Genomic DNA, 13,357 nt, shown 5'->3' on the forward strand with positions numbered 1-13,357 from the left:
AGTAGTTTCACAGGTGGTAGGAGGTGGTGTTGTAGTTGTTGAAGTAGTTTCACAGGTGGTAGGAGGTGGTGTTGTAGTTGTTGTAGTAGTAGTAGTTGAAGAAGTTGTGGTTGGGGGTGCAGTGGTTATACAATTAATATCGTCAATATTTCTTCGTTTCAGTTGAGGAAAGAATACATTGCTGATAAAATGCATGTTGCTATTTCCAATATCCTTCTCAACGCCGAAGTTTTTATTTGATTCAAGTAGAGTGAGAGGTTCACTAGCATTTTCTTGGTTGATATTGACCTGAGTGTTCTTGCTAGCGCCCACATTTTTTTCGCCATGTTGTGAGAGTCCCGATTGGAAAACGAACAATTTCTTGTTTTTGTCATCATTACTCTTCATGTGATCAGGACCTAATGTGTTTTCCTTGACAGTTCCCTCAGGTTTTTCTTCGTTGTCAGTATCATGTTGTTGAAGATCAATGAGTCTTGCTCCACTGTTTGGGATGTGCCTCTCATCTCGGTTGCTACCCAGTCTGTTTTCCTTCACTGTCTTTTCATCTTCATTTTCATTGTCAGTATCATGATGTAGATTACTGAGTTTAGATGTACTATTTTCACCCTTGTGGTCTCGATTGCTCATGAAATTTTCCTTGGAGTCTGCCTTTTGTTTACCGTTTGCACCTACAGCAGGGAATTTATTTCCAATACAGTTGATCGGATTGACAACTCGATATTCTCTTTCATCCTTAGCTAACGGGTCGAGTTTATCTCCAGCTAGTTGATGACCCTCAAGTCTTTTAGGTTGATCCTTGTTGAACAAGCTGAGTACACTATCACTATTTTCACCCTTGTGGTCTCGATTGCTCATGAAATTTTCCTTGGAGTCTGCCTTTTGTTTACCGTTTGCACCTACAGCAGGGAATCAGTATCATGATGTAAATTACTGAGTTTAGAATGTTTAGATGCACTATTTTCACCCTTGTGGTCTCGATTGCTCATGAAATTTTCCTTGGAGTCTGCCTTTTGTTTACCATTTGCACCTACAGCAGGGAATTTATTTCCAATACAGTTGATCGGATTGACAACTCGATATTCTCTTTCATCATTAGCTAACGGGTCGAGTTTATCTCCAGCTAGTTGATGACCCTCAAGTCTTTTAGGTTGATCCTTGTTGAACAAGCTGAGTACAGTATCTGCATGAGCTTTATCTAGATCTTCATTGATATTATTATCTCCCTCGGCAACATTATCTTCCATTCTAATGTATGTCATCTGTACATGTTCCACTTGGAACGGGTCGAGTTTATCTCCAGCTAGTTGATGACCCTCAAGTCTTTTAGGTTGATCCTTGTTGAACAAGCTGAGTACACTATCTGCATGAGGTTTATCTAGATCTTCATTGATATTATTATCATCTCCCTCGGCAACATTATCTTCCATTCTAATGTATGTCATCTGTACATGTTCCACTTGGATGGCATTGGAATGGTGCAGAATATTTGCTAGGAATACCTGCAAAATTAATAAAAACAAAGGTATACGCAATCTACATTATCGTTATCTACATTGTATTATCTACATCAGGTTTTCTTTTTATTTTTTTGACCAATATTATTCGTGCTTTGGGATTTCATTTCTGAACATGTCTATTTGTCTAAGAGAGCATTTGTTTAGCTATCCTATTTTACAACCCATTGAGAAGGTTTAGAGTGTTTAGACTATTTTAGAGGCTTTGAAATCTTCAATTTTAGCTACGAAAGATGTTGAATCCTTACTTTACATAGGTACCTACCTATACACCTGGATAGTGTGTACTTGGAATAAACTAGTAGATCATAATATTGTACTAGTCAGATTGCTACATTGTATGATCCTACCAAACTACTCTTCATAAAAAGACTTACCGAAATCAAAAATGAAAAACGATATGGAGGCTCCATCTCTCTTTTTTGGTCGAAGCTAAAAATTTGACACTTCAGTAGAATATGAAACGAATTCTAAATTCAATTCATTGTACGCTGTAATTTTTTTCTACTAAACTACCAGTATGACAGCTGTTTATTTAAAACAGTTAGACGTCTCAATAATGAGGTAATTTTCAGTCTCTTGTTTGATCTTGATATTTGATCAGGTGTGACGAATGGATCGCAAAAAAGTGAAAAAACGTCAAGTACCATCATGTTGACAAGACTTTCTGGATAGGTTTGAAATTATTAGGTATGAAATTATGAATTGAAACGAATTGTCTGGATCTCATCTCGAAAAAACAGCAAAACTAAAAAACAGCAAAACTAAAATGTTGTTGTAGTAGTTTCACAGGTGGTAGGAGGTGGTGTTGTAGTTGTTGAAGTAGTTTCACGGGTGGTAGGAGGTGGTGTTGTGGTTGTTGTTGTTGTTGTAGTTTCACAGGTGGTAGGAGGTGGTGCTGTGGTTGTTGTAGTAGTTTCACAGGTGGTAGGAGGTGGTGTCGTAGTTGTTGAAGTAGTTTCACAGGTGGTAGGAGGTGGTGTTGTGGTTGTTGTAGTAGTTTCACAGGTGGTAGGAGGTGGTGTTGTGGTTGTTGTTGTAGTTGAAGAAGTTGTGGTTGGGGGTGCAGTGGTTATACAATTAATATCGTCAATATTTCTTCGTTTCAGTTGAGGAAAGAATACATTGCTGATAAAATGCATGTTACTATTTCCAATATCCTTCTGAACGCCGAAGTTTTTATTTGATTCAAGTAGAGTGAGAGGTTCACTAGCATTTTCTTGGTTGATATTGACCTGAGTGTTCTTGCTAGCGCCCACATTTTTTTCGCCATGTTGTGAGAGTCCCGATTGGAAAACGAACAACTTCTTGTTTTTGTCATCATTACTCTTCATGTGATCAGGACCTAATGTGTTTTCCTTGACAGTTCCCTCAGATTTTTCTTCGTTGTCAGCATCATGTTGTTGAAGATCAATGAGTCTTGCTCCACTGTTTGGGATGTGCCTCTTTCATCATTACTCTTCATGTGATCAGGACCTAATGTGTTTTCATTGACAGTTCCCTCAGATTTTTCTTCGTTGTCAGCATCATGTTGTTGAAGATCAATGAGTCTTGCTCCACTGTTTGGGATGTGCCTCTCATCTCGGTTGCTACCCAGTCTATTTTCCTTCACTGTCTTTTCATTTTCATTGTCAGTATCATGATGTAGATTACTGAGTTTAGAAGCACTATTTTCACCCTTGTGGTCTCGATTGCTCATGACATTTTCCTTGGAGTCTGCCTTTTGTTTACCGTTTGCACCTACAGCAGGGAATTTATTTCCAATACAGTTGATCGGATTGACAACTCGAAATGCAGAAGAGTGGCGAGTCCCTGCAAGAACTCCATGCTGACATCGAGAGATTGGCCTACCTATCTTACAGCCATAGCACCCCTTTACATTTATTTTTTCGGAGTTTTGACCTCAGATTTGGATTTTTCTCAACTTTTTACGTAGGAATCGATCATTTATTTAAAATTTTTACCCATTTGCAACTGCTCCATTCTAAATCACTCTCTCGAGTCATTTAAATTAATATTCAAAACATTTAACCTTCAACATAATAATCACGTAGGTAGGTCTGTTTGTTAATTTAGTTTTCTTTGGCACGTTACTACCTAACGTGTTGAGGTTTTTTGTCTTCAATGACTCTATTAAGCCATTCCAGGATTCTGTGTATAGGTATAGTCTCATAGTGTAAACGTCTGATTGGCTAGAACTTTGGACAAAAAGGTGGCTATTACATGATAGGTACTCAGTACTCACAATGTTCTAATTACATAATTGTGTATACGTATTATGAGTGTGTATGTACGAGTAAGTATGTACATTATACACGCGGGTTTATAAAGTCTTTTCCTGTTCTGGGTTTCTCAAGAACCGCTTAATAGGGTAAGTGTACCATTTATTCGCCCACCTAAGGGTTTTTCCAGACAAAAACACTTATATCTCTGGTCCTAATTATTTTGGAATAATAATAATATATGAAACCAAAGAATAGATCAGGGAAATGGTAACCAATTCATTAGGTATTTTAATTTCAATTTAAGAAAAATAATATTTATATCGTGTATTTTAAGAAATTTTTCAAAAATTTCTATGAGAGCAAATATATTTTAAATAATATTTTTTTTTTTTAATCAGTCAAACAACTTCTAATTTCTAAGACATCAAACCCATAGCCTCAGGATCTCCGATTGCATCTTTGGCATTTTGTGTAACACATGGTGGAGTTGTAGGTGCTGTAGTTGTAGTGGGTGTAGTTTGACAGATAGTGGTAGGTCGTGGTGTTGTAGTAGTTTCACAGGTGGTAGGAGGTGGTGTTGTGGTTGTTTTTGTTGTAGTAGTAGTAGTACTTTCACAGGTGGTAGGAGGTGGTGCTGTGGTTGTTGTAGTAGTTTCACAGGTGGTAGGAGGTGGTGTTGTGGTTGTTGTAGTAGTTTCACAGGTGGTAGGAGGGATTGGCTAGAACTTTGGACAAAAAGGTGGCTATTGCATGATAGGTACTCAGTACCTACTCACAATGTTCTAATTACATAATTGTGTATACGTATTATGAGTGTGTATGTACGAGTAAGTATGTACATTATACACGCGGGTTTATGAAGTAGTTTCACAGGTGGTGGGAGGTGGTGTTGTGGTTGTTGTTGTTGTAGTAGTAGTAGTAGTAGTTTCACAGGTGGTGGGAGGTGGTGTTGTAGTAGTTGTAGTTGTTGAAGTAGTTTCACAGGTGGTAGGAGGTGGTGTTGTAGTTGTTGAAGTAGTTTCACAGGTGGTAGGAGGTGGTGTTGTAGTAGTTGTAGTTGTTGAAGTAGTTTCACAGGTGGTAGGAGGTGGTGTTGTAGTTGTTGAAGTAGTTTCACAGGTGGTAGGAGGTGGTGTTGTGGTTGTTGTAGTTGTAGTAGTAGTAGTTTCACAGGTGGTAGGAGGTGGTGTTGTGGTTGTTGTTGTTGTAGTAGTTTCACAGGTGGTAGGAGGTGGTGTTGTAGTTGTTGTAGTAGTTTCACAGGTGCTAGGAGGTGGTGTTGTAGTTGTTGTAGTAGTAGTAGTTGAAGAAGTTGTGGTTGGGGGTGCAGTGGTTATACAATTAATATCGTCAATGGTTGTTGTAGTTGTTGAAGTAGTTTCACAGGTGGTAGGAGGTGGTGTTGTGGTTGTTGTTGTAGTAGTTTCACAGGTGGTAGGAGGTGGTGTTGTAGTTGTTGTAGTAGTAGTAGTTGAAGAAGTTGTGGTTGGGGGTGCAGTGGTTATACAATTAATATCGTCAATTTTGTAGTTGTTGTAGTAGTTTCACAGGTGGTAGGAGGTGGTGTTGTAGTTGTTGAAGTAGTTTCACAGGTGGTAGGAGGTGGTGTTGTAGTTGTTGTAGTAGTTTCACAGGTGGTAGGAGGTGGTGTTGTGGTTGTTGTTGTAGTTGAAGAAGTTGTGGTTGGGGGTGCAGTGGTTATACAATTAATATCGTCAATATTTCTTCGTTTCAGTTGAGGAAAGAATACATAATTGCTTAGATTGCTTGGAACATCAAAAAACGCCGAGACACCTCTGTCCTCTTCTTCTTCTTTTTTTTGGGGGGGGGTAATTTTTTTCTTCCTTCCTTTTGTTATCTATGTTATCTTGTTGACTCTTATACAACGGACATCTGATTGGATAAGTTCAGTCACAGGCGTGGATCCTACCACAAAAGACTAGTTCACTTGTGAGACTCAGGCCCGGTCTCACATCCACGTGTTCTATAGTGACTTGCTGCAGGTTGCATATAGTTTGGCACAGTCGTTATTATCTTGTCCGTCCCTGGCAGCCTGAACGTATTTGTAGAAGCGAAGGGCAGGGACGGAAATTTTGGCCGCCTTTGGTAACTCGGAGGGATCCCTGTTGAAGAAAACGAGAAAATATGTAGGTAGTTAGTTTGAATAAATATATTTCTTCATGAATGAAATGTATTTGGACGACAACTAATGCCATAAGTATCTATCTGCGTATCTGCCAACGCCATAAGTATCTGCGTATCTGCCAATGCCATAAGTATCTGCGTATCTGCCAATGCCATAAGTATCTGCGTATCTGCCGGACGACAACTATCCAATGACTACGCCTCACGTGGAGTAAAATTTGGTCCATTCCGGTTTCAACTTTATACCTTTCAACATCACAGAAGAGAATGTCGACATTTCCTCTTCTGATATAACGATTTTTTTACGTACCTTTTTTTCCTAATAACATTTCTTAAAAGTTCTAGATCCAGATATTAAAAAAAAGGAAAAAAAACTACATATGATCCTCCATTGAATTGACCACTCACCTGAAGTCTAGCCAGTTTGCTGAGGTACGCATTGTAGCTACTATTCTCTGTCACAGATTGCGCTGCGATCGCTGCCTGCTGTAGTTTATTGTTGGCGGCCATCTTGTTGAGTGCGGTGATAGAATCATCTACATATCCGCTGTATGCTTGAGCCGCCGCAGGTAATACACCTGAGAAGAAGGAAACACACAAAGAGGAGTAAAATAAATAAATAGGTAAGAACATATTGTAGGTATACCTACATGGTAACCACGTGACCACATGGTGCAAAAACCAGCATGAGAGACACCTGTTTGTGTATAAAGTACCTACTGCAAAGAGTTATATCTGTATGTGGGTATTCTCGTGGTAATATGTACCTAGTAAGGTACAGGTGTCTTGGATGTGAAAGTTTGAATTAATCTCATAATTATGATTGTATCTCATAAGAAATAATTATGGAATTATGAGTGACCAGCATTAGATGCACTCAGTCATTCTATTCTACTACATGGTATGCAGGAGAGAGGTATAGTAATGTATAGTATTTACCTATGAGGAGGAGGAGGAGGAGGATGGTTTGTTTATTCAGCGCATCTAAGTAGTATTCTCACATATTGCTCATGTGGTCAATGGTGCATTCCGATCAGGTCCGATCGGGGGGTATTTTTGGGTAGCCCTTTTTCCCCTTTGTATTTATTTTGTAATAACAAAATCCCTCTATATTAGACTCGTGTGGTCTGTGTCGTAGCATACCCATCCCGTACAATGTCCCTCAACAGATAAACGATATGACGTGACGTTTGGTTAGGGTTTCTTTTGCGGACTTTTTCCCTCCACTGATATGTATTTTTATTTTAACCATTTTCAGAAATCAGATGGTACTCAGCATGACAAGGGAGCTCTCAGTCATATTTATCCTGTCTAAGAAAAAGGACTTTTTTTTTAGAAAACATTGCAGAAAATGGCCACTTCTTTCATGAAGCTCCTCACTTCTAAGTTAAGGCCTTGTCATAGTGCATATCTACCATTCTATTCATTTTTAAGTTGTGTATGTAAATATACGCTGTGTTGGTTTGTCCACGAAGCATAGAGTTGTAAATTATATTAGATATCTCTGTACCTACTACCTACATATGTCTAGGATCTAATAGATAATTATGATAAACTTACTTAATTATTAAGGATCACACCATCACATAAATCACCGTCACTTCCCATTAACCTTAATAACTTTAATTATAAGTAACTATTGTCGCCACAAATAAAGAAATAATTACGTCTCATGATATTATAAATCAACTTGTAGATCAAAACTAAACAAAATAAGGATAATGTCGGCAAATTTAGTGTAACCTATGTCAAGTGTTTACAACGTGAAGAAAACTACCACACACATAATTTAAAGTTTAAAGCTTAATTGCGAATATGCTAACTTTCATGTAATTGTATTGTATTATATCTAATTGTATTGTAAACTATACCGCCTGGGATTTTGAATAAATAAATCTAAAACTTGACTAACCATAGACATACGTACATACTCCATATATCATATTTTTAACATCTTCGTAATATCTGAATAAACAAAAGGTAACATCTTACGGCTAGAAAATGATTTACGGCAGTTAAAAACAAAGTTTAAAGCTTAATTGCGAATATGCCAACTTTCATGTAATTGTATTGTATTATATCTAATTGTATTGTAAACTATCCCGCCTGGGATTTTGAATAAATAAATCTAAAACTTGACTACCCATAGACATACATACTCCATATACCTATCATATTTTTAACATCTCCGTAATATCTGAATAAACAAAAGGTAACATCTTACGGCTAGAAAATGATTTACGGCAGTTAAAAACAACACTTGGACTGACAGAGATGACGGGCAATTTATTGTCACAAAAAAAATCTAGAAATCATAACGCCACATAAACTCTCTCATAATTGCCACACATCTTCAGCACACAATTAAGGCCACCGCGTTTCTTTTAATTGTTGTTGGCATGCAAAACTCTCGGGATGATAATGATGATGAATCTGTCATTGTACTTCTTGCAGGTGAAATTCTAGGTCAATTAGATGAAGAAATCATAGCTTGTATGGCAATATGAGAAGAAGCAATAGAAAACGTCAAAGAACCTCATCATGATTTAGATGAAGAATACGTCAAAGTAATTATAGAAATTATCAAGCATAAAGTGGCAGGTCTTTCTAAAAGAAGAAGAAAAAGAAGGAAAAAAGAACTTGCTAAAAATGATTGAGAACTTAGAAATGTTGAATATTAATATTTTTCATCAAGTTTTGCTGCCGATGGATTCTAGGTCATTATTAATTTTATACTCCTCACGTGGAATAAAGTTTGGTCCATTCCAGTTTTAACTTTATACCTTTCAACATCTATCAGAAGAGGATGTCGACATTTCCTCTTCTGATATAACGATTTTTTTACCTACCTTTTTTTCCTAATAACATTTCTTAAAAGTTCTAGATCCAGATATTAAAAAAAGGAAAAAAACTACATATGATCCTCCATTGAATTAACCACTCACCTGAAGTCTAGCCAGTTTGCTGAGGTACGCATTGTAGTTTATGATCCTCCATTGAATTAACCACTCACCTGAAGTCTAGCCAGTTTGCTGAGGTATGCATTGTAGCTACTACTACATATTTTATGATCCTCCATTGAATTAACCACTCACCTGAAGTCTAGCCAGTTTGCTGAGGTATGCATTGTAGCTACTATTCTCCGTCACAGATTGCGCTGCGATCGCTGCCTGCTGTAGTTTATTGTTGGCGGCCATCTTGTTGAGTGCGGCCAAATTACCACATAATGTTAATTGACGCAGAGATAAAAATGGGCGTTCCATGTTTGAATGTTCATCATTGCAATGTCTAATCTCGTTTTGATCTCCTGATTAGTGAAATTTTATTGATTGATCTGGAATTTTAAAGATCTAAATAATAATGTACTATCTCGTAATCAAATCACTGCAAAATGTTATTGGAAACCTCCTTAATATCATCTATGGACTTGGGACCTAAATATATCTTCCAACAGTAGAATAAGAAATACCTCGGTATCTGCCGAAGAATCCACGTGCCTATCTTTTTAAGATGAATCTTCGTAGGTACTAAATTTATTGGTAAAAGTGACACATATAATATTAACGATTTTTAAATCCCGACTAGAGGAAATACTTAAAGAGACACCTTGAAGCGTCAACACAAATATAGGTAATCATTTAAATCTGCCTGTCTATGAAACTTTTAGACTAGAGGAAATACTTAAAGAGACACCTTGAAGCGTCAACACAAATATAGGTAATCATTTAAATCTGCCTGTCTATGAAACTTTTAGAACATAAGTAGACGTTACCGCGACAAAGCAGTAGATTTTATCATAGAAACACAGCATGGGGTCTCTACAAAATCAAGGTGATCTGGGATTTGCTGATCGATTCAAAAAATCCAATTTCTTGGCATAAATAAATTAGAGAGACCTCAAAAAGTCGAAATAAGTATTTGAAGAGAACCTAAAATTTCCCTTATAGCTTATAGGTACCTACATATGATTCCAAATTTGAATTAGTCACGATTTTTTTACTACCTAGTACCTGATGTGTTTAGATCTTTCAATTTAAATTGATGATTCTGTGTTGTAGATACAGAATTTCATTTGAACTAGTAAGCCCCGCTAGCTTTCACTGAGATTTGGATCAATAACTAGAATAAATTTCACCCTATTAGCTCAAATCAGTGGAAAGAAGAAAGAAACCATTTCGGGTTTTGAGTTTTAAATTATTGCTATTCTAATGCAATAGTGACTACCGAATAAACTAAGTATTTGAAGAGAACCTAAAATTTCCCTTATACATACCTATGATTCCAAAATTGAATTAGTCACGATTTTTTTACTACCTAGTACCTAATGTGTTTAGATCTTTCAATTTGAATTTATGATTCTGTGTTGTAGATACAGGGAATAGGTAATTAGGTATGCGGTTTCATTTGAACTAGTAAGCCCCGCTATAGCTTTCACTGAGATTTGGATCAATAACTAGAATAAATTTCACCCTAGTTCAAATCAGTGGAAAGAAGAAAGAAACCATTTCGGGTTTTGAGTTTTAAATTATTGCTATTCTAATGCAATAGTGACTACCGAATAAAATTCGGTCAAATCTTCTGATATTAGAAATATCGTGTAGGTGTCTCATTGCCTATTCAGCTCCATCTGACGTACATACCTGCCAAACTTCAAAACATGAGATACATACGTAGGGTACCCAATTTATTAAACCTAAAACTCGTATCTAGGTACGACATATCTTGGAAAGACGATTTTTTAGAGCCTTCCTCATTGCTCATTGCTTATTCAGCTCCATCTGACGTACATACCTGCCAAACTTCAAAACATCAGATACATACGTAGGGTACCCAATTTATTAAACCTAAAACTCGCTCAAATCAGTGGAAAGAAGAAAGAAACCATTTCGGGTTTTGAGTTTTAAATTATTGCTATTATAATGCAATAGTGAGTACCGAATAAAATTCGGTCAAATCTTCTGATATTAGAAATATCGTGTAGGTGTCTCATTGCTCATTGCCTATTCAGCTCCATCTGACGTACATATACCTGCCAAACTTCAAAACATGAGATACATACGTAGGGTACCCAATTTATTAAACCTAAAACTCGTATCTACGACATATCTTGGAAAGACGATTTTTTTGAGGCTTCAATCTGTGCTAATATAAATCAGGATGCAGTCTTTTTATTTGTCAGAGATGCATAATAAAGTTGTTGGAATCTGTGAGCTGATGGATACTTGGGTGATGTTTCAAAGTCATAGAGCAGGAAAAATGAAAACCAACAGAATTTTTTTTCTCCTACGACTTCTAGATTCCGAGATATATCGATTTAACAAATACCGGTAAATCGTGAACTTTGACGTCACGGCATACGGTTCCGTAGGCGATGACGTCACATCAAATGTCCCGAGCACTTGGGTGATGTTTCAAAGTCATAGAGCAGGAAAAATGAAAACCAACAGATTTTTTTTTTCTCCTACGACTTCTAGATTCCGAGATTTAACGATTTAACAAATACCGGTAAATCGTGAACTTTGACGTCACGGCATACGGTTCCGTAGGCGATGACGTCACATCAAATGTCCCGAGCAAAGCTCCCTCGCAGGCAACACATTAATGTGTTTGTGCGCATACGTTTCTTCGATGACGTCACATCAAATGTCCCGAGCAAAGCTCCCTCGCAGGCAACGCATTAATGTGTTTGTGCGCATACGTTTCTGAGCATGTCTTTCCGCTCCTCCGCAAGCGCGCTTGCATACTGGCGCTACCTAGCGAGGCAACTGCCTGAAGTCTGACGTCACACATCTTTCCTGCCAAACTTCAAAACATCAGATACATACGTAGGGTACCCAATTTATTAAACCTAAAACTCGTATCTAGGTACGACATATCTTGGAAAGACGATTTTTTAGAGCCTTCAATCTGTGCTAATATAAATCAGGATGCAGTCTTTTTATTTGTCAGAGATGCATAATAAAGTTGTTGGAATCTGTGAGCTGATGGATCCTGACAGGTAAATTACCTATGGACGTTGGTCTGTTGCTCTAGTCTATTGGTTTTATACTCGGATTAAATGAAAGTTTGTAAACCTAGATTGTGCCAAGACTTGAGCTGCTAATAATAAATCAGGATGCAGTCTTTTTATTTGTCAGAGATGCATAATAAAGTTGTTGGATTCTGTGAGCTGATGGATCCTGACAGGTAAATTACCTATATGGACGTTGGTCTGTTGCTCTAGTCTATTGGTTTTATACTCGGATTAAATGAAAGTTTGTAAACCTAGATTGTGCCAAGACTTGAGTTGCATTCCACAGGTTTTTTATTTCCCCACAAAAATTATCTTCCTAGGTATTGAGAAATTTGGTTCCAACTCATTCTTAATTTTGATTAATGCATTTTTGTGGCTCACTTCTTTACATTTATCTTCTGATTGCTTAATTTTAAACAGCCCGTTAATGGCCTAAAAATACACAAAATATTATCAGCCAGAAATCTCACAGGTAGGTAAACACCTATTTCAGACATTCCATGCAGCCCGTTAATGGCCTAAAAATACACAAAATATTATCAGCCAGAAATCTCACAGGTAGGTAAACACCTATTTCAGACATTCCATTCCAAAGCTCGTCGAATATTTGATAGGATCTCTAGATTAAGGACGGTTTTTAATGCATCGACTACGCATTGCGTTGGTATATTGGTAACAAACTTTCTAGCAGGAAAACGTGTTGTTAAAGCTTTAACACACGTGATAGGTAATTATGTTAAGAGTAGGTACTTAGTAAGAACTTACTAGAGCTGTATTGGAACATAAAGCTGTGTTCACACATGGTCGACAGCTGTCGATATGGTAACAAACTTTCTTGCAGGAAAACGTGCTGTTAAAGCTTTAACACACGTGATAGTTATGTTAAGAGTAGGTACTTAGTAAGAACTTACTAGAGCTGTATTGGAACATAAAGCTGTGTTCACACATGGTCGACAGCTGTCGATGAACTTACTATATAGAGCTGTATTGGAACATAAAGCTGTGTTCACACATGGTCGACAGCTGTCGATTGACGAGGTGAATCTATGTTGTCAAGGCAGTGTAAACGGTTTCACTAGACATCAATCGATTATGGTTCGACACAGCTTTCGAGATCACTTCTCTTCTCTACTGCTCTCTCTTCTCATATCTTCCCTTCTATTATTCTATTCTCCTATCCTTTATTTTCTATTCTATTCTCTTACCTTATGATGGTGTAGATGAAGTCTTGTGGCGTGATGATGATAGTAGCTGCATAGTTTGAACAGATGAGCCTCCTATCCTTTATCTTCTATTCTATTCTCTTACCTTATGATGGTGTAGATGAAGTCTTGTGGCGTGATGATGATAGTAGCTCAACCATTCACAACATTGCTTAACATCATTCCCGTCTTAACCAGCACGGTTACCCGTACAAATGCCAACCATTCACAACATTACTTAACATCATTCCCGTCTTA

The 13,357-nt window shown here is 37.3% G+C and overlaps 1 protein-coding gene across 1 annotated transcript in view; it reads right to left on the minus strand.

Annotated features, from left to right (window-relative positions):
- LOC103517597 overlaps positions 1-13,357 on the minus strand; it is a 43,765-nt gene that overhangs the window by 10,988 nt on the left and 19,420 nt on the right. The window contains exon 5 of the mRNA XM_008482641.1: positions 6,293-6,462. Within this exon, the coding sequence (XP_008480863.1) occupies positions 6,293-6,462 (170 nt within the window). The remainder of the gene's footprint in view (positions 1-6,292; positions 6,463-13,357) is intronic.

Source organism: Diaphorina citri, unplaced genomic scaffold (assembly GCF_000475195.1).
Source record: "Diaphorina citri unplaced genomic scaffold, Diaci psyllid genome assembly version 1.1 scaffold1903, whole genome shotgun sequence".
Taxonomy (NCBI): Eukaryota; Metazoa; Arthropoda; class Insecta; order Hemiptera; family Psyllidae; genus Diaphorina; species Diaphorina citri.